This window comes from Pan troglodytes, chromosome 2 (assembly GCF_028858775.2).
Source record: "Pan troglodytes isolate AG18354 chromosome 2, NHGRI_mPanTro3-v2.0_pri, whole genome shotgun sequence".
In the NCBI taxonomy this organism is placed as follows: domain Eukaryota; kingdom Metazoa; phylum Chordata; class Mammalia; order Primates; family Hominidae; genus Pan; species Pan troglodytes.
Genome location: NC_086015.1, coordinates 24,054,631 through 24,074,330, shown reverse-complemented (window position 1 = coordinate 24,074,330; position 19,700 = coordinate 24,054,631). Strand labels below are relative to the sequence as shown.

Sequence of the window (19,700 nt, the reverse complement as noted above, 5' to 3'; positions counted from 1 at the left end):
ATAAGAAGGAACATTGCCACAGAGCTCTAAGAGGGCCTTTATTCTCTCTACAGAGTTCTGCAGTCAAGCCTTGGAGGATAAGCAGAATTCCCTGGCAGAAAATGAAGGAAAGGCATTGAAGGTGGTATGAGCTTCCAGATCTAAGGCAGAGGTGGGAGAAAGTTCAAAGAACCTTTGGAGAACATGGAGCAGCCTGATGGCCAAAATGCAATGAAGATAATTAGAGAAAAGCTTTGAAAATAAAGAGGCCTCAATGAACTGAACCTGCTTGCTCAACTACAGATCACCCTTCACTCTGAGGATAATGAGAAGCTCAGAGGGGTTAAGCAGGAGAATGGGATCACATTGTATCATCACTTTATGGGAAAGCCAGGTATGCAGGAATGGAAATAAGAACTCCAGAAGCTGCAGCAGACACAGGCAAGGAATAATGAGGAAAAGCCTAAATTCAGCCAGTGCTAGAGGCAGGAACTTGAAGGGAGTATCAAACAGGATTTCATGACCAGAGGACGTCAGGGAGACATAACTTATACCAAATGAGCAGAGAAAATATTACCAGTATTATCCCCTTAACTCCTGCTGTGCCCGACCCACAGCTCCTGAAAACTCTGAAACCGGCATCTGAAAGGCTGCATTAGCCAGCAGTGGACATCCAGCCAAGAGGAATATGCTGGCTCAATTCAGGAGGCTGCGTCATTGTGCTAGCTGGGCCCCATGTTTACGTCCTTTGGCATCTGCACAGTACATGTATAAATGGGAACTGAGGGGGCAATTATATGGTACAAGTCTATGCAAATGTCGTATGATCAAAGAAAATGTGTTGAGTCAAATGATCTGCATAAATGATTTAAATACTTGAAATTTCCATGAGAAAAATACTGGTATTTTCTTCATAATACTCAAGAAGTAAGCTCTAGTGTGATTGTTAAAGCTAACTCTTGACCTTCCTTAAAAATCTCTGGGAGTCTCAGGCCAGAAGCGGTGGCTCACGCCTGTAATCCCAGCATTTGGGGAGGCTGAAGCGGGCAGATTACCTGAGGTCAGGAGTTTGAGACCAGCCTGGTCAACATGATAAAACCCGTCTCTACTAAAAACACAAAAATTAGCCGGGCATGGTGGTGGGTGCCTGTAATCCCAGCTACTTGGGAGGCTGAGGCAGGAGAATAGCTTGAACCTGGGAGGCAGAAGTTGCAGTGAGCCGAGATCGCACCATTGCACTCCAGCCTGGGTGACAGAGCCAGACTCTGTGGCAAAAAAAAAAAAAAAAAAAAAAAAAAGAGGCCAGGTGTGGTGGCTCATGCCTGTAATCCCAGCACTTTGGGAGGCCGAGGCGGGTGGATCATCTGAGATCAGGAGTTTGAGACCAGCGTGGCTAACTTGGCAAAATCCACTCTCTACTAAAAAATAATAATAATAATAATTACAAAAATTAGCTGGGTGTGGTGGTATAAGCCTGTAATCCCAGCTACCTGGGAAGCTGAGGCAGGAGAATTGCTTGAACCTGGGAGGCGGAAGTTGCAGTGAGCTGAGATCGTGGAGATCACGCCACTGCACTCCATCCTGGGCAACAGAGTGAGACTCCTTCTCAAAAAAAAAAAAAAAAAAAAGCTCTGGGAGTCTCTTTGAATCAATTCTGGTTGTAGGGTGAGGGGTCTGCCTAACTCAAAATTTTAAAAGTTAACAGAAAAGAAATTCCCTACTGTAAACAAGCAGGAAAGCAAGGAATCTATAGTGACAAAAAACAGTCAGTTCCCACTGCTGAATGTGTACATATATATATACATATATATACACATATATCAGAAAAAGATGATGACGGGTGCGGTAGCTGTAATCCCAGCACTTTGGGAGGCCGAGGTGGGCAGATCGCTTGACCTCAGGAGTTTGAGACCAGCCCAGGCAATATAACAAAATCCGTCTCTACCAAAGATACAAAAAAAAAAAAAATTAGCTGGGCATGTTGCTGCATGTCTGTGGTCCCAGCTACTCGAGAGGCTGAAGTGAAAGGATCGCTTGAGCCCAAGAGGGGGAGGTTGCAGTAAGCTGAGATCGCACCACTGCACACCAGCCTGGACAGAAGAGAAAGAAAAACGTGACAACACTGAAAAATAATCAAAAAACCTCTAAACTAAAATATTATTACTAGACAAATTTAATAATCAGTCTATTCTGAAACAGTTCAGAACAATGGACTCCAAAATAACAATAGAAATTCCAATTATGTTTTGATCACAAGGATTTGTTTCCTACTCATAAAAACAGGCTGCTTTTTTATTTATTTATTTATTTATTTTTGAGACAGGGCCTCACTCTATCACCCAGGCTGGAGTGCAAGTGGTGCGATCTCGGCCCACTGAAACCTCTGCCTCCCAGGCTCAGGCCATCCTCCCTCCCACCTTAGTCTCCCGAGTAGCTGGGACTAAAGGCACATGCCACCACACCAGCTGATTTTTGTATTTTTTGTAGAGGTGGAGTTTCGCCATGTTGCCCAAGATGGTCTCGAATTCCTGGGCTCAAACAATCCACCTGCCTCAGCCTCCCAAAATGCTAGGATTACAGGTGTGAGCCACCATGCAAGACCCAAGCTGCTTTTTAAATAGCAGTCCCAAAATAAGAAAAATCTTTATTAATACTAAAATAAGGAGAAATGCTGGCACCAACTAAAGCACTTTGTTAGATCCCTTTGTCAAATTTTTGTAAACTGAATATTATTGTGCCAATCCCAAATATAATTTCAGAGAATGAACTAGAATATTCTAAACCAGCACAATTCAATAGAAATACAATGTGATTTTTAAATTTTCCAGTAGAAATAACTTTAATAATACATTAACCCAACATATTCAAAATATTATCATTTCAACATATAATCAATATAAAATATAATTACTGAGACATTCTGCATTGTTTTTGCTTATGATGTCTTCAAAAACTGTGTGTATTTTACACTTACAGCATATCTCAATTCAGAGTAAACACATTTCATGTGGCCAGTGGCTACCGTATTGTACAGCATAGGTCTAGACCAACCATTTCATTCTGTGGATGGAGATACTAAACAGCAAAAAGGTTAAGGAACTTGGTAAACTGCAGGGCCAAGCTAGAATTCTTTTCTTGGTTTTGTTTTGTTAGAGGTGGGGTTTTGCTCTGTCTCCCAGGCTACGCACACAGTGGCCCCATCACAGCTCACTTTGGCCTCAAACTCCTGGGCTCAAAGGATCCTCCCATCTCAGCGACCTGAGTAGCTGCCATTACAGGCACAAACCACCATACCCAGACAGGCTAGAATTATTACTTCCTAGTTCCCAACTGAATGTTCTTTCTACTTGATCAGACTATCTCACTCCTGTGTTTTATGTCCATGAAACACAGAACAGTATTAAATTATGGTAGACCAAAGATGTCTGGGATGAAAGAAATTGTCAGGAGACTACATAAAACCAGAGCTCCAAAGAACATATATGGCTGAGGCAAAAGAAACCCAACATTTAATCAATAGAATTGATACTATCTCAATCAATAAGCCAGTATGTTTTGTTCTGACAAATTCAAGAATATTTCATTTCGTGTGTACAATTACTGGTGAGTAAATCAACCATGCTCAGAATGGTGACTACTGTATGTGAAAACAGAACAACAATGTATACCAACTGAAATGTATTTGAGAATTCAGGCTTGCGTAATTCCTAACAGAATTTCCTAGACCCCAACTTGTACTTTGTCGGTAACAATTAAGAAGATATCTGCATGAATAAGATAAGAAAAAATGTAGGAAACTTGCTAAAATACTCTGGCAAATAAAAGCAGGGGGTTAGATACAACAAAATTGGCAAATGTAAATAATCATTAGAGCTGGGTGCTGAGTCCAAGGCAGTTCATTAAACTATCCCTTCTGCCTTTACGGGTGTTTGAAACTTTCCATTAAGAAAAAAAGTTTTTCAAAAAGCACGGAAAGGAGGGAGGAAGGAAGAGTAATCTCAGAAAAAGGTTTTCTAGAGCTGTTATACTAAGACCAATAAATAAACACTGGCATTCCAACAATAATTCCAAGACCAGTTGAAAATGTGCAGTAATTTCAGTTTTAAGAAAGCAGACTAAAGAATAGAGAAGAAACAAGGAAGAAAGGAAGGAGTAGGGGGAAATATTTTTTAAATACCTATACCCCCCGTACCCTGAGAAAATCAGTCAGCAACTCAATATACATCCTTCCAGACCTTTTCCTGATCATATATATTAAAATATATGTTTGTGGTAGAGTATGAAATATACTTGGTCTTTGTCCCAGTTCCTGTCACAAGCTCTTAAAACCCTTGGGATTTCCTGAGCAGGAGGAGTATCTTTTATTGTTCATCATGAGCCCCTTTTGATCATACCTGAGTTTATGCTAATGAGGTGACTTAAGATAGTGCATAGATAACCCAGGATGAAGCTGCTCACCAGAGAGACCAGGTTATTAGAAGATTAAAGGATTGGAACCTTCAACCCCACCCATCAATCTACAAGAAAGGTAAGGGAGGGAAAGTGTAGAGATAAAGCCGTATGAAAAAAAAATTTTTTTTTTTTTTTTTTGAGATGGGAGTCTCGCTCTGTCGCCCAGGCTGCAGTGGTGAGATCTCGGCTCACTGCAACCTCTGCTCCCAGGTTTAATCGATTCTCATGCCTCAGTCTCCCAAGTAGCTGGGATTACAGGCTCAAGCTTCCAGGTTGCTGAACATGTGGAGGTGCCTGGGGGGTCGTGCACCTGGAGAGGGCAAGGAAGCTTCACTCCCCTTCCCCAAACCTTGCAATGTGCATCCCTTCATCTGGCTGTCTGTGTATCGTTTATATTAAACCAGTAAACTGAAGTGTTTCCTTGAGTTCTGTAAGCCATCCTAGCAAATTATTGAAACCAAGGAAGGGGTATGATGGGAACCCTGATTTATAGCCGGTCGGTCAGAAGCAAAGGTCATAACCTGGGACTTGCAATTGGCATCTGAAGTGGGAGCAGTATTGTGGGACTGTGCCCTTAACCTGTGGGATGTGATGCTATCTCCAGGTAGGTCATGTCAGAACCGAAATGAATTATGGGACCTCCAGCTAGTGTTCAGAGAGTGGGAGAATTGCTTGGTGAGTGAAGAAAAAAAAACCCCACACATCTGGTCACAGAAGTGTTCTGTGTTGAGTAAAGTAGAAAAAAGTTTTATACTATTATATTTTCTTTTTTCTTTTTTTTTGAGACAGAGTCTCGCAATATCGCTCAGGCTGGAGTGCAGTGGTGCAATCTCGGCTCACTACAACCTCCGCCTCCTAGGTTCAAGCAATTCTCCTGCCTCAGCCTCCCGAGTAGCTGGGATTATAGGTGCTTGCCACCATGCCCAGCTAATTTTTGTATTTTTAGTAGAGACGGGGTTTCACCATGTTGGCCAGGCTGGTCTCGAACTCCTGACCTTGTGATCTGCCCGCCTCGGCCTCCCAAAGTGCTGGAATTACAGGCGTGAGCCACCACGCCCAGCCTTATGGTATTATATTTTCTAAAGTAATAAAATGGGATTATACTCATGAAACATCAATGCTGTTTCTGAGTCAGCATCCTGTATTTGGGAAAGGACCAACTTCTTAGTTCCCTTGGGGTAAACTTCGGGGTTAGACACATAACAGGCACAAGCTCCTCCACAGGGTATTTAAATCCTGAACCAATACTCACAGGGACAGAGGCAGTTGGAGCTGAATCCTAAATCATTGAGTGGCAGCAGACTGAACAGAAGCTCTGTGAACTTCTGCAGCTGAGATCCCCAAACAAGATCAAAACCTGTTTTCCCATTGTTTTCAGCTTCTAGAAGCTACTAGTACCCTTCTTATATGCATTGTTTTCTTATTTAAGCTAGACAGAGTATATATCTGCTGTGTGAAGTGAAAGAACCCTGATAGTGTTATAGTACCACTACTACTAACAACATCAGCCAATAATCATGTATTTACATGCCAGGTACTATTCTAAGATTTTTTCTTATCTCATTTAATCCTCACAATGATCCTGCAAGGTAAATACTACTATGTATTAACCCATTTCAGAGTTGAAAAAACTGAGGTCCAGGTAGATTAAGTAATGTGCTCATACTCACAGCTACTGGTTACAGAGTTAGGATTTGAACTCAGGCTGATAGATCCAATAATTTAGTCCTAAATTATAAAACCTCCTATCAAGCTACTTTATTACCTGATTTCTTCACAATCATCTCCTACATTGGAATATTTAGGTTGTTTCATGCTTTTTACTATCGTAAGTAAGGCCAGAAAACACTGTCACCGTCCTTTTAGTTTAATTTGAGGGCACATCTTAATTTACACACAGATTAAATTTCTGGCATGGATTTGCCAGGTCAAAGGATATGTGACTTTTTTTTTTTCATTCTTCATTCTTGATTATGTATTGCAGAATGAGGGCATTTGTTTTCAAAGCTTGGTAAGAAATAAAAAAGGAAACAAAGTTGGCTTTTTTTGTGAAGCACTGTCTCTGCCTTCAGGCATTCATGTGTGTTTACGTGCTTAGAATGGAGACAATCTGCTCAGCTAAGAAAGAAAGAAGATCCTGTTTTAAACGTTAATTGATGTAGGATAATAGGATTTCCCAATCAATAACAAATACACTTCAAGCCTAGGGCTTAAGGATTTCTTGAGTCCAGACATTTATTACGTCATATTTCCTGAGGCAATCCTAAACTCCATTCACTCCATTCATAGTTAGTGGTTGTTTTGTTTCATTTTGTTTTGTTTTTTTTTTTTTAAAAAAAAAAGGTAAATTATAATCAAGGACGGTTCTCTAACTTTTGAAATTTTTGCTCTGTATTGAGTGCTTCAAAACTCAGAGCTCACATTATTTGAGATACCAATTAAGTTAACAAAATGATGAAATTATTAGTGTGTTGCTTTTGTGAGATCAGGACTATTTCTGTTTTCAGAAGGTTATTCCAATGTGATGACTTCTTGGGAAGATCACATTATCTACTTTTATGCTCTGTAAATATTGAAATACTCTCTGAGTACAAAATAAAATTTCAGACGACCTAACACCATGCTAACCTTGGAGGCGACACCATTTCTTGTAAGCAGGAAGCTCTAGAGAAATGATGGCATAAGAAGTCACCCACTTATAATGGTCAGGTGGAAAGAGCAAGTACCTTAGCAAGAACGTTCTGCCCAGTGAGTGCTATGTCCTTTCAGTCACGGACAGCAAACTGGCCTTGTTGACATTTTGGGGGAGACTGTATAACTGAAGGCAGGAAAGTAAGAATAGTCTAAGATTCTTCGTGGACTGAAATTTTAGTATCTAGGAAAAACTAATTCCTCAACTTTTATCTACTCAAACAACATATGATTTTTTTAAATATTTTAATCATAAAACTAGTATTAGGACAAAGAACAATATACTAGCACAGGCCTTTTGAGTGACTGCAGCAGGGCCTACTGAGCCATCACTGACAATGATTATTTTGCAGGGTCAGATAAGAAAGTTGAAAGGGAAACCACCAGTAAACATTCAATAAACACAATAAAGAGCAGCCCAGTGAAGAAAGAGCTATCAGATACATAAAACTAAGGAATATGAAGATAAAATGAAGCACCCCAGAAAGTTCAGGGCAACAGAAATAATAAAAATGATCATTATTATCATTAAACCAGTTGATTGAGGTTTCAACCCTGAGGTCAAAGACCCTCAGGCCCCAACCCCCAAAATGAATCAGGACATGTTACACATTATTCATGCTAACTAGCTCGATTGTCATGTTTCATCTTATTTGGCAATCCCCCAGTCCAACTCAGCTCTTGAAAGGAAGAAGGGACAAAGTCACTGCACACAGTGCAGCATTTGTCTCTCACGAGAAGCCCTTCCCAGCAAACTCGTGAGACTAGAGAGACTCTTGTTGTTGGTCTCATACAGAGGTACATAGCATTCAAATTTGGTGAACCCACAGAATTCAGTAAGTTAAGAGTCTCACGCTACAATGAACTCATTATACTTTCCTTGAAGATTTAGGAACTCACCTAGGGCATGGCTACAACTCCGACAGGATTCTGTTAGACTGACAATTATTTGCTGCAGATCGGCTCTGGGGGGAGTGGGTGAGGGGTTAGGGTTTTTCCAGCCATTACATTTACAAGACTCCTCGGCCTAAAAATGGAATAAAGAAAGAGACAAAATTATTTAACAGGCAGCCGTGGACTGATGGTTTTACATGAGAACAATGTACACTAATTATACAACAGCTATCCCCTCACCCCTGACTTTGTCGTCTTCCATATACACAAGAGAAAAACAGAAAACCCAAAGGTGGTATTTGATTTGAGTGCTTTGCTTTTTGTTTTCTTTTGTTTTCTGCTGGCTGGAATCTGCATGCCACAGCTCACGCAGCTGACCCACACACTTTGCTACCATTGCCCCCAGTGGGTGTCCATGAAGTGGTGAGTTCCAAGAAAGTCCATCTCAAAAGATGGACATTCCAAATCCACAAGCCAGACTCCTGATGTCCCACAAACACAGCTAAGGTCTAGGCTAAGGTTGAGCCTTGCAGGTTCCAAGGCACCAGCTGCATCTCTGCCCCATGGACCAGAAGGGAAACCCATAGAAGAGAAGAAGTTAGCAATCTTAGGAAGATGAGACGGGGCACACCCAGCTGAAGGCACACTTGCAGGCTCCTCCAAGACTTCTGTGAGCTCCCAGCTTTAGAAATGAAGAGGGCTTCATCATGTAGTCCTGGGTTTCTACTTACACATACATTTCCCAGGTTTCCTGTACTAGAACACCATTATTTTAGCAACACTTGATAGAAAGCTTCCTTAACTTTGTCCACATACTCTTCACACTTCCCTATGTTTGTAGACAAGAGTGAACAGGATGTGGCCTTCTTTAAGTGATTTGACCTATGAAATGGAAGCATGAAAAATTATCAGTTATTCTACCAGGTACCACACTGTATGCTTCAGCAGGTCTCAACGTATGAAAGGTTCATACCTTTCATTTGTGCTTGCAATGAATGACCTCAGCCACTTATAAAAATAATTCTTCTGCCCCTTCTCTACTATTCTTAGCACTCTGTCACTCTCACCATTTATTTACTGCTTCAAGTCAGCTGTGGCTGGGAAACCAGAAGATACATTGTTAGAATAACATGTAACACAGATGAAGTTACTCTAGGGTAGAGCCATCTACATATACTATCCAGTACTGTAGCCTCTGGCCACATGTGGCTATTGAGCACTAGAAATCCAGCTAGTTCAAATCAAAGTGCACTGTAGTTGCAAAATATACAGATTTAGAAGACTAGCGCAAAATATAAAATATATCATTAACAATTTTTATATTATATATTGAAATTATATGTTTAAATGTATTATTTTAGATATATGGGTTAAAGAAAAGATATTATTAATATTGACTTATTTTTACTTTTGTAATACAGTTATCCAAACTTTTTGGGTTTTGTTTTTTTTTTATACAGAGTCTCTCTGTGTTGCCCAGGCTGGAGTGCAGTGGCAAAATCTTGTCTCACTGCACCCTCCACCTCTCAGGTTCAAGCAATTCTTGTGCCTCAGCCTCCTGAGTAGCTGGGGTTACTGGCATGCGCCACCACACCCAGCTAATTTTTGTATTTTTAGTGGAGACAGGGTTTCGCCATGTTGCCAAGGCTGGTCTCGACCTCCTGACCTCCAGTGATCCGCCCATCTTGGCCTCCCAAAGTGCCGGTATTACAGGCGTGCGCCACCGTGACCAGCAGCATAAGTCTAATTTGAAGAAAATTGTCAGAGTGGCTGCTGCTTTGACCTCATACATAAAATTCTCCAGGACAGAGATCATTTCTGAAGTGTGTATATATGTATAACAGTATAAGAAAAGAGAGGCCGGGCACGGTGGGTCATGCCTGTAATCCCAGCACTTTGGGAGGCCAAGGTGGGCATATCACGAGGTCAGGAGATCGAGACCATCCTGGCTAACATGGTGAAACCCCATCTCTACTAAAAATACAAAAAATTAGCCGGGCGTGGTGGCAGGCGCCTGTAGTCCCAGCTACTCGGGAGGCTGAAGCAGGAGAATGGCGTGAACCTGGGAGGCGAAGATTGCAGTGAGCCAAGATCGCACCACTGCACTCCAGCCTGGGTACAGAGCGAGACTCCATCTCAAAAAAAAAAAAAAAAAAAAGAAAGAAAGAAAAGAGAATAAACGATTGGCAAGGTAAGAAGGGTCATGGTAGAAGAAAAATCTGCCTTTGAATGAGTCCTTTTCAGTGGGCCATGTGAATCTGGAATACCTAACCTGACTGCTTTTCACATTTTGTATTAATGAGGATGGAGAAGGCAGGGCCAGGAGAAGCACCTACATCAGCATCCCCATAGCTACATCCCCCAGTGAGTAGCTCAAGTGACCGTCTTTTGTCTAGGCATCAGGCAGGCCCAACTCTTACCCCCAGAGTTCTCTGTTGCCAGGCTGAACCTGGCCTTGAAATTCTCTGTAATGAGCCATCCACCTCTTCAGAGGTTGCAAAGATCTCAGAGGCCATGTTCTTGAAGGAAATTGTCATGAGAATTTACAATGAAGACAGTGAATAGGAGAATATGGCAAACCAAAATATACAACTTTGGCCTAAGGGTTATTAAAATGCAGATACAAGAAAAGCTTGGCCGGGAGCAGTGGCTCACACCTGTTATTCCAGCACTTTGGGAGGCCAAGGCGGGTGGATCATGAGGTCAGGAGTTCAAGACCAGCCTGGCCAGTCTTGAATGGTGAAACCCCGTCTCTACTAAAAACACAAAAATTAGCAGGGTATGGTGGCAGGCACCTGTAATCCCAACTACTCAGGAGGCCGAGGCAGGAGAATCACTTGAACCCGGGCGGCAGAGGTTGCCATGAGCTGAGATTGCGCCATTGCACTCCAGCCTGAGCGACAGAGTGAGACTCTGTCTCAAAAAAAAAAAAGAAAAGAAAAGAAAAAGAAAAGCTCTCTGCCCTCCCCTATATCCCCAGAAGCAGGACATAAATTCTTAAAGCTATCCCCACTTCCCTCTCTAACAAGAAGGACAGAAGTTGATCTTGGAGACAACTCTTGACCTTTATCAGCCCAGATAGGGTACCAGGGGAATCTACCTAACAAACCTTGCTAAAACCAGCCCTGATCTACCATTGGTTTCCCCACATACTTGCCTTCCCACAATCTGCTGTCCCTAGCAGCTCAAGGTCCTTTTCCTTTGTCTTCTGGATTCTCTAAAAATTTACTAGTCTTTGCTGAGATAGCCTATAAGCCCAAGTTCTAACTACCTCCTTGAGTTACTCTTCACTGGGTGCTCTCATGTTCATACGCAATGAATATGTCAATAAACTTGTTTTTGTTTTTCTCTTGTTAATGTATTTTGTTAGTCTGACTGACAGGGCCCCAACCAATGCACCTAAAATGGTAAACGGAAAACAGCTTTCTTCCCCTACAAAAGTATCACTAAGATTTTGTAGAGTCAGAGGAAACCACCCTTATTGTGGACCAACCTCTCTTAGTTGCCGCATAGCTACTTCCAGGAACTCCCTAAGCCTCCAGCTTTTCTGAATAGTTGGTCTGATCCACAGCCCTTTCCCAAAGGACCTTAAGTTAGGGAAAGAAAAATGACTAAATGGCCCCAACAAAGCAATTAAATATGGCAGGCCAAACCTAGAAGGAAAAAACAGTAATAACCAAAAACACCTTGAGTTTGGAGAACAGCATTTCAAGCCAAGCAGTTATGCACACTGACTCATTCTTTCAACAATATTTATTGAGGCCTACTACATGCCAGGTACTATTGACTATGAAACAAAGATTCTACTCTCCTGGAGATTACATTAGGGGTAGCCGGGGATGGGGAAAACAAGATTAACACAAATGAGTAAATTATAGAATATACTGGAGAATGTGATGGTGCTATGGAAAGAAAGAAAAAAGGACGAGTACAGGGAACTTAGCAGAGGGTGGGATAAAAGGTATAATTTTAACTAGGACTTTTTGAGATGACCTTAGAGCAAAGACTTGAAGAAAGGTGGGAGTTGGTCATTAGGTATCTAGTATAAGGGAAACACAGCTAGCGCAAAGGCAAGAGAGTGCCTGGCTTGCTCAACAGAAAGTAAAGGCCAATGTGGCTACAGCACAGTGGGTAAAGACGTGTTGAAATTAAACCAGACAGGATCGAGCACAGTGGCTCACACCTATAATTGCAGCACTTTGGGAGGCCGAGGCAGGCGGATCACCTGAGGTCAGGAGTTCGACACCAGCCTGGCCAACATGGTGAAATCCCATCTCTACTAAAAATACAAAAATTAGTCGGCATGGTGGTGCACACCTGTAATCCCAGCTACTCAGATGGCTGAGGCAGCAGAATCGCTTGAACCAGGGAGGCAGAGGTTACAGTGAACCAAGATTGCGCCACTGCAGTCCAGCCTGGGTGACAGAGTAAGACCTTGCCTCAAAAAAAAAAAAAAAAAAAGAAAGAAAGAAAGAAAAAAGAAATGAAACTAAGCCAGACGGGACAGGCACAGGTAATCCTAGAACTTTGGGAGGCTAAGGCAGGCAGATCACCTGAGGTCAGGAGTTCGAGACCAGCCTGGCCAACATGGCGAGACCCCATCTCTATTAAAAATACAAAAATTAGCCAGGTGTGGTGGTGGGCACCTGTAATCCCAGCTACTTGGGAGGCTGAGGCAGGAGAATCGCTTGAACCCGGGAGGCAGAGGTTGCAGTGAGCCAAGATCGCACCACTGCACTCCAGCCTGGGTGACAGAGTGAGACCCTGTCTCAGAAGTTTAAAAAAATATAAATAAATAAATAAATAAATAAAGAATTCAAGGATCTAAAACTTTTCTTCCTATGGGCTTGCTTATAAAACTCTGCCTTGCCCTGAGATGCATGCTAACAAGTAACAAGCTTTAAATTCTTGGAGAAGACAACACAGAGTTTTAGAGATATAGATCTTAACTTCATTGTTGCAACAGACTAAGTTCAGTCAGCCCAGAAAAAAAGTTTGTTTATGCCCCTTCTTGTCTTAACATGACAGAGAATAATGGCTGTGTTCACTGGGGGCTCATAAATGGGTGAGTCACAAATCTCATGGCAGGGAGATTTGTAATAATAAGGTCTTATATTTCCCCTACTCAATAAAAAAAAAAAGTTACATCTTGAATATTAACCGCACGTGTTGAAACCACTTGTGATAGAGTGCTTAATGAATTCTACCATACAATAAACACTGATGCTTAAAAATGTAACTGAATAAAGATCTTTTCTTTCAAAATTGGCTGATTTTACTTCCTCCACTGAGTCTTGGGATCCCAGTACAAAGTAGATTTTTATTTCTTTTGTTCATAATGACTGAGACTTCCCAAACAAATTAAAATTCCCTGAAAACTAAGAGGAATGAAGAGAGGGAGACAACATGGGGTGAAACACTGAGAAGCATAAAAGTTTTGTCAGCCCCGCAGCACTCCAACTGTGCTGTCCAAGATGTGGCAGCCAGCCACAAGCGAATACGGAGTCTTTAAAAATTGGCAATAAAAATTGAGATGTGTTATGAGTGTTTGAAAATACATCCTGAATTTCAAAGACTTAGTATTAAAAAATGTTAAAATATCACATTAAGAATTATTTTATATTGATTACATACTATAATAATATTTTGAAATATTCAGTTAAAGTAAAAGTTAGAATTAATAAAATTAAATTTTTGGCTTTTCTGATTTTTTTTAATGCGGTGCAGTGGGTTAAATAGTGTGTGCCCTAAAGTTCATGTCCCAGCCAGGTGTGGTGGCTCATGCCTGTAATCCCAGCACTTTGGGATGCCGAGGTGGGAGGATCACACATGAGGTCAGGAGTTCGAGACCAGCCTGGCCAACATGGTGAAACCCTGTCTCTAATAAAAACACAAAAATTAGCCAGGCATAGTGACACACGCCTGTAATCCCAGCTACTCGGGAAGCTGAGGCAGGAGAATTGCTTGAACCCAGGAGGCCAAAGTTGCAGTAAGCTGAGATGGCACCACTGCACTCCAGCTAGGTGACAGAGTGAGACTGTCTCAAATAATAATAATAAATAAAGTTCATGTTCCCCTGGAACCTCAAAATGGGGCCATATTTGGAAATAGGTTCATTGCAGATGTGATCAGTTAAGGACATGCAGATGAAATTATCCTAAGCCCTAAAATCAATGACTGGCGTTTTCCTAAGAGAAAGAAGAAGGAGATTGGGAGACAGACACAGACAAACAGTAAACAAGGCCAAGTGAAGATAGAAGCAGAGGCTGGATCTCACTATGAGACAGACCAGGGTCTCACTATAAGCCAAAGAATGCCAAGGATTGCCAAGCACCACCAGATGCTAGGAAGAGGCAAGGAAGGATTCTTCCCTACAGCCTTCGAAAGGAGTGTGGCCCAGATGACATCTTGATCTCAGACTTCCAGCCTCCAAAACTGTGAATAAAAAAAAACTGTATTTGTTGTTTTAAGCCACATATTTTGTGGTTATTTGTTATGACAGGCCTAAGAAACTAATACACAGGACTACTAGAAAATGTTAAATAATACATGCGGCCTCCATATTACTATTGGATATTGGTGCACTAGACTATAAAGGGACTCCACCCCCAAGCCCCAGGTCTTCACTATGGACCCTAACAGTTTAAGCATAGAATAGTCTCAGCATCCCTAAGTGGTCCTAACTCTTTAAAGTTATACCCTGTTGATATATATGAGAATCCCTTGAGTTTTCCTTACTTGTTTCAGTATTTTTTGCAGGATATGAAAATTGGTTCTTGCATGTGTGCATGCTCCATGGGACACCTAACAACCTAAGTGTAGAAAATGTTTAATATATATGGGACTCGTTGCTTGATTTGCTAAAAAGGACATACTGTGTCCTTTAAAAAACAGTCAATGCTCTTATCCTTGACTGCCAGCAAAGCATTTTCTGCCAAGTTTTCTGAGCTGCTGCTACCATGCCCTCCACTTTGGCCTTCATCTCCCCATTCCAATGTTCAGGCCTGGCCACTGTTCTTTGAGATAAGAGGTCTCCTTTCAAAACACCTTTCCCATGTCTCTCCTTAATTAGGCATGACAGCTGCTGTCTAAGGGAACTCCCAAGGGAGTTGGCCTTGCAGCTTTAATGAAGTACCAGCTGAAGGACAACCTTTTAGGGAGTGCACTGCCAAGCCAATTACTGTAGCAGCTAGCAACCTGGGCACAGGGAGGGGAAAGCTACCCAGATGACTTCATCCCCCCAAGAGCACATCTCTGCAGACATTGCAGAACCAAGAAAGAAGAAAAGGCCACTGCACTACTTTCAACAGGACTGGGATAATGTTTTCATCCCAACAGGATCCAGGGTTAGAGGTCAATAGTATGCAACCGATGTTGTTATAGTATGCAGAAACCAGGATGGATGATGAGAAAGAAGATAAACTGGATAAACAAGTAGTCACAACCCAGATTACAGACAGACAAGGGGTGGAGAGCTCACAGTTCACGCAGTGTTAATGAGTGAGATGGGTGTGAAGATATTTGAGTGGCATCCAGAGGAACAGGAGAAAGACAGCCAGCTGTCTAGCAAAATTCTGTCATGCTTAAAATATTGGAAAGTCGCATTTGTTGGAAAACTTAAATTAGTGTCAAGGATGTCCCACAGCAAGAACACGTTGATGGAAAATTTATTCAGTATAACTGATCCAACATTTATTTAGCACCCAAAATTAAAAATGTACATGTACTCTTATCTCACTCGATGTAAGTAAAGTATGAATTATTGCCATTATTAAAAGAGAAAGCTGAGGCTCTAGGTGATAAGAGACTTGCCTGGGGTTACTCATTCTACCCTGCAGATGCACAAAATGTGTCCAGGCAGGTAACTGGCACTGTGGTTGTGAGAGAGGAAGGACTCACTCTTATTCACTACCTCTCTGCTCCATGCTGGACAAAGTCATAATGTTTAAATGTCAAGGATCAAAACCGTAACTTCTCACCCAATAAGATCTCTCTAACCAAATATAGATAGGAGGAGTAAATTCTGGTGTTCTATCGCACAGCAGAGTGACTATAGTTAACAATAATATATTGCATATTACAAAATAGCTACAAGAGAGGATTTTGAATGTTCATCACAAAGAAACGACAAGTGATTGAGGTGATGAACATGCTAATTACACTGATTTGGCCATTACACAATGTATACGTGTTTCAAAACACCACACTATGCCCCCATCAATATGTATAATTATTAGGTGTCAATTAAACACAAAATAAGTTCTTTTTTCAAAAGGAGCCGACAATAACAAATTATCAGGCATGTGAAAAATTGGAATCCTCATACAGTGTTTGTGGGATGTAACAAGGTACAATCACCTTGGAAAACAGTTTGTTAGCTTCTTATATACTAATGGAACAGAATAGATAGCCCAGAAATAAACCCTCACAGATAATGGTCAAATGATTTTGACAAGTGTGCCAAGACCATTCAATAGAGAAAAGACAGTCTTTCCAATAAATGGTGCTGGAAAAACTAGGTATCTGCGTGCACAAGAATGAAGCTGGACCCTTAGCTAATAACACACACACAAATGAACTCAAAATAGATGAAAGACTTCAACATAAAATTGTGAATCTCGGACGGGCGTGGTGGCTCACGTCTGTAATCCCAGCACTTGGGGAGGCCAAAGCAGTTGGATCACGAGGTCAGGAGTTCAAGACCAGCCTGGCCAACATGGTGAAACCCTGTCACTACTAAAAATACAAAAATTAACCGGGCATGGTGGCTCACGTCTGTAATCCCAGCTACTTGGGAGGCTGAGGCAGGAGAATTGCTTGAACCTGGGAGGCAGAGGTTGCAGTGAGCTGAGATTGTGCCACTACATTCCAGCCTGGGCAACAGAGCAACCATCTCAAAAAAAAAAAAAAAAGGCCTACTCAGAAGTTGCTGTGAGGTGAGATCGCACCACTGCACTCCAGCCTGAGCAACAGGGCGAGACCCCATCTCAAAAGAAAAAAGAAAGAAAGAAAGAAAGAATCTCTTAAAAGAAAATACAGAAAAAATCTTCATGATACTAGATCAGGCAATGGTGTCTTGGATATAATACCAAAAGCACAGGCGGCCAGGTGTGGTGGCTCAGGTGTATAATCCCAGCACGCTGGGAAGGTCAGGAGTTCAAGACCAGCCTGAGCGACAAACAAGACTCCATCTCTACAAAAATTTTAAAAATTAGCTGGACATAGTGGTGCACGCCTGCAGTCACAGCCACTCAGAAGGCTGAGGCAGGCAGATCCCTTGAGCCTAGGAATTCGAGGCAGCAATGGGCCATGACTGTGCCACTGTACTCCAGCCTGGGCAACAGAGCAAGATACTGTCTAAAAATAAGTAACAAAAACACAGGCAACAAAAGAAAAACAGATAAACTGGAATTAGTAAAAACTTTAAATTTCTGTGCACCAAAAGACATACACAACAGAGTGAAAAGGCAACCCAGAGAATGGGAGAAAATATTTGCAAACCATATATTTGATAACAGATTAATATCCAAAATATATAAAGAATGCCTACAACTCAACAACAACAACAACAACGAAATTTTACAACGGGCAAAGGACTTGAGCAGACACTTCTCCAAAGAAAATATACAAATGGTCAATAAACACATGAAAAGATGCTCAACATCATTAATAATTATGAAAATGGGCCAGGCACGGTGACTCACGCCTGTAATCCCAATACTTTGAGAGGCTGAGGCAGGTGGATCACCTGAGCTCAGGAATTCAAGACCAGTCGGGCAAACAAGGCGAAACCCCGTCTCTACTAAAAACGCAAAAATTGGCTGGGCGTGGCGGCGCATGCCTGTAATCCCAGCTACTCGGGAAGCTGAGGCAACAGAATCGCTTGAACCCAGGAGGCGGACGTTACAATGAGCCAAGATCATGCCACTGCACTCCAGCCTGGGTGACAGAGCAAAACTACCTCTAATATATATATATATATATATAATATATATATATAATTTCTATATATTATATATAATAATACATATTATATATAATATATATTACATAATATATATTATATATTATATAATATATAAATTATATATTATATTATATATAATATATTATATTTATATAATATATTATATTTATTATATATTATATAATATATATTATATAATTTATATATTATATATTATATATTATATATAATATATATTATATAATTTATATATTATATATTATATATTATATATAATATATATAATATATATTATATATTATATATTATATTTTATATATTATATATATCGTATATTATATAATATATATTTTATATATTATATATTATATGTTTTATATATATTTTTATATATTATATATTTTGTATATATTTTTATATATTATATATTTTATATAAAATATATATTTATATATATTATTATATATTATATATAATATATATAATATATTATATATAATATATTTTATATAATATATATTATATATATTATATATTATATATTTTATATATTATATATTTTATATATAATATATATTTTATATATTATATATTTTATATATAATATATATTATATATTATATATAATATATATTATATATTTTATATATAATATATAATATATATTATATATTTTATATATAATATATAATATATATTATATATTTTATATATAATATATATTTTATATATTATATATTATATATTTTATATATTATATATTTTATATTTTATATAATATATATTATATATTTTATATATTATATATTATATATTTCATATATAATATATAATACATATTTTATACAAATATATTATATTTTATGTATATTATATATATTTTATGTATATTATATATTATATATTTTATGTATAATATATAATATATATTATATATTATGTATTATAAATTATATATTTTATGTATATTTTTTCATATACATTATTTTTTCATATATACGTATGAAAATACAAATTAAAACTACAATGAAATACCACCTCACTCCCATTAGCATGGCTACTACAAAAGAAACAGCAAACAGTGTTGGAGAGGATGTAGAGAAACTGGAAACCTTGAATATTCCTGCTGAAGACGTAAAATGGTATAGCTGCTATGGAAAACAGTATGACAGTTTCTCAAAATATTAGAAATGGAATTACTATATGATGCAGCAATTCCACTTCTGGGTATATACCCAAAAGAATTGAAAGTAGGAACTCAAAGAAATATTTGGACACCCATGTCCTAGTATCATTATTAAGCACAACAGCAAGAAGGTCCAAGCAACCCCAGCATCCCTTAAGAGATGAATAAATAAGTAAAACGTAGTATATACATTCAAAGGGCTATTATATAACCTTAAAAAGAAAGGCAACTCTGACACATGCCACAACCTGAATGAAACTTGAGAATGTTATGCTAAGTAAAATAGTCACAAAATGACAAATACTGTATGATTCCACTTAGGTAAGGTGTCTATGGTAGCCAAATTCATAGAGATAGGAATGGTGGTTGCCGAGGGGTTGGAGGAAGGAAGAGTGAACACAGAGTTTCAGTTTTGCAAGCTGAAAAGTGTTCTGTGGATGAATGGTGGTGATGATTGCACAATAATGTGAATTTCTTAATACCAATGAACTAGACACTTAAAAATAGTTCAGATGGTAAACTTTAGATCAT

The 19,700-nt window shown here is 39.5% G+C and overlaps 1 protein-coding gene across 2 annotated transcripts in view; it reads right to left on the bottom strand.

The window, feature by feature from the left end:
• The window catches only part of KAT2B (lysine acetyltransferase 2B), a 114,136-nt gene that overhangs the window by 73,866 nt on the left and 20,570 nt on the right, over window positions 1-19,700 (bottom strand). For both annotated transcript variants that reach the window (XM_009445018.5, XM_016940564.4), the window contains exon 2: window positions 8,023-8,149. In XM_009445018.5, coding sequence (XP_009443293.2) covers window positions 8,023-8,149 — 127 coding nt within the window. The remainder of the gene's footprint in view (window positions 1-8,022; window positions 8,150-19,700) is intronic.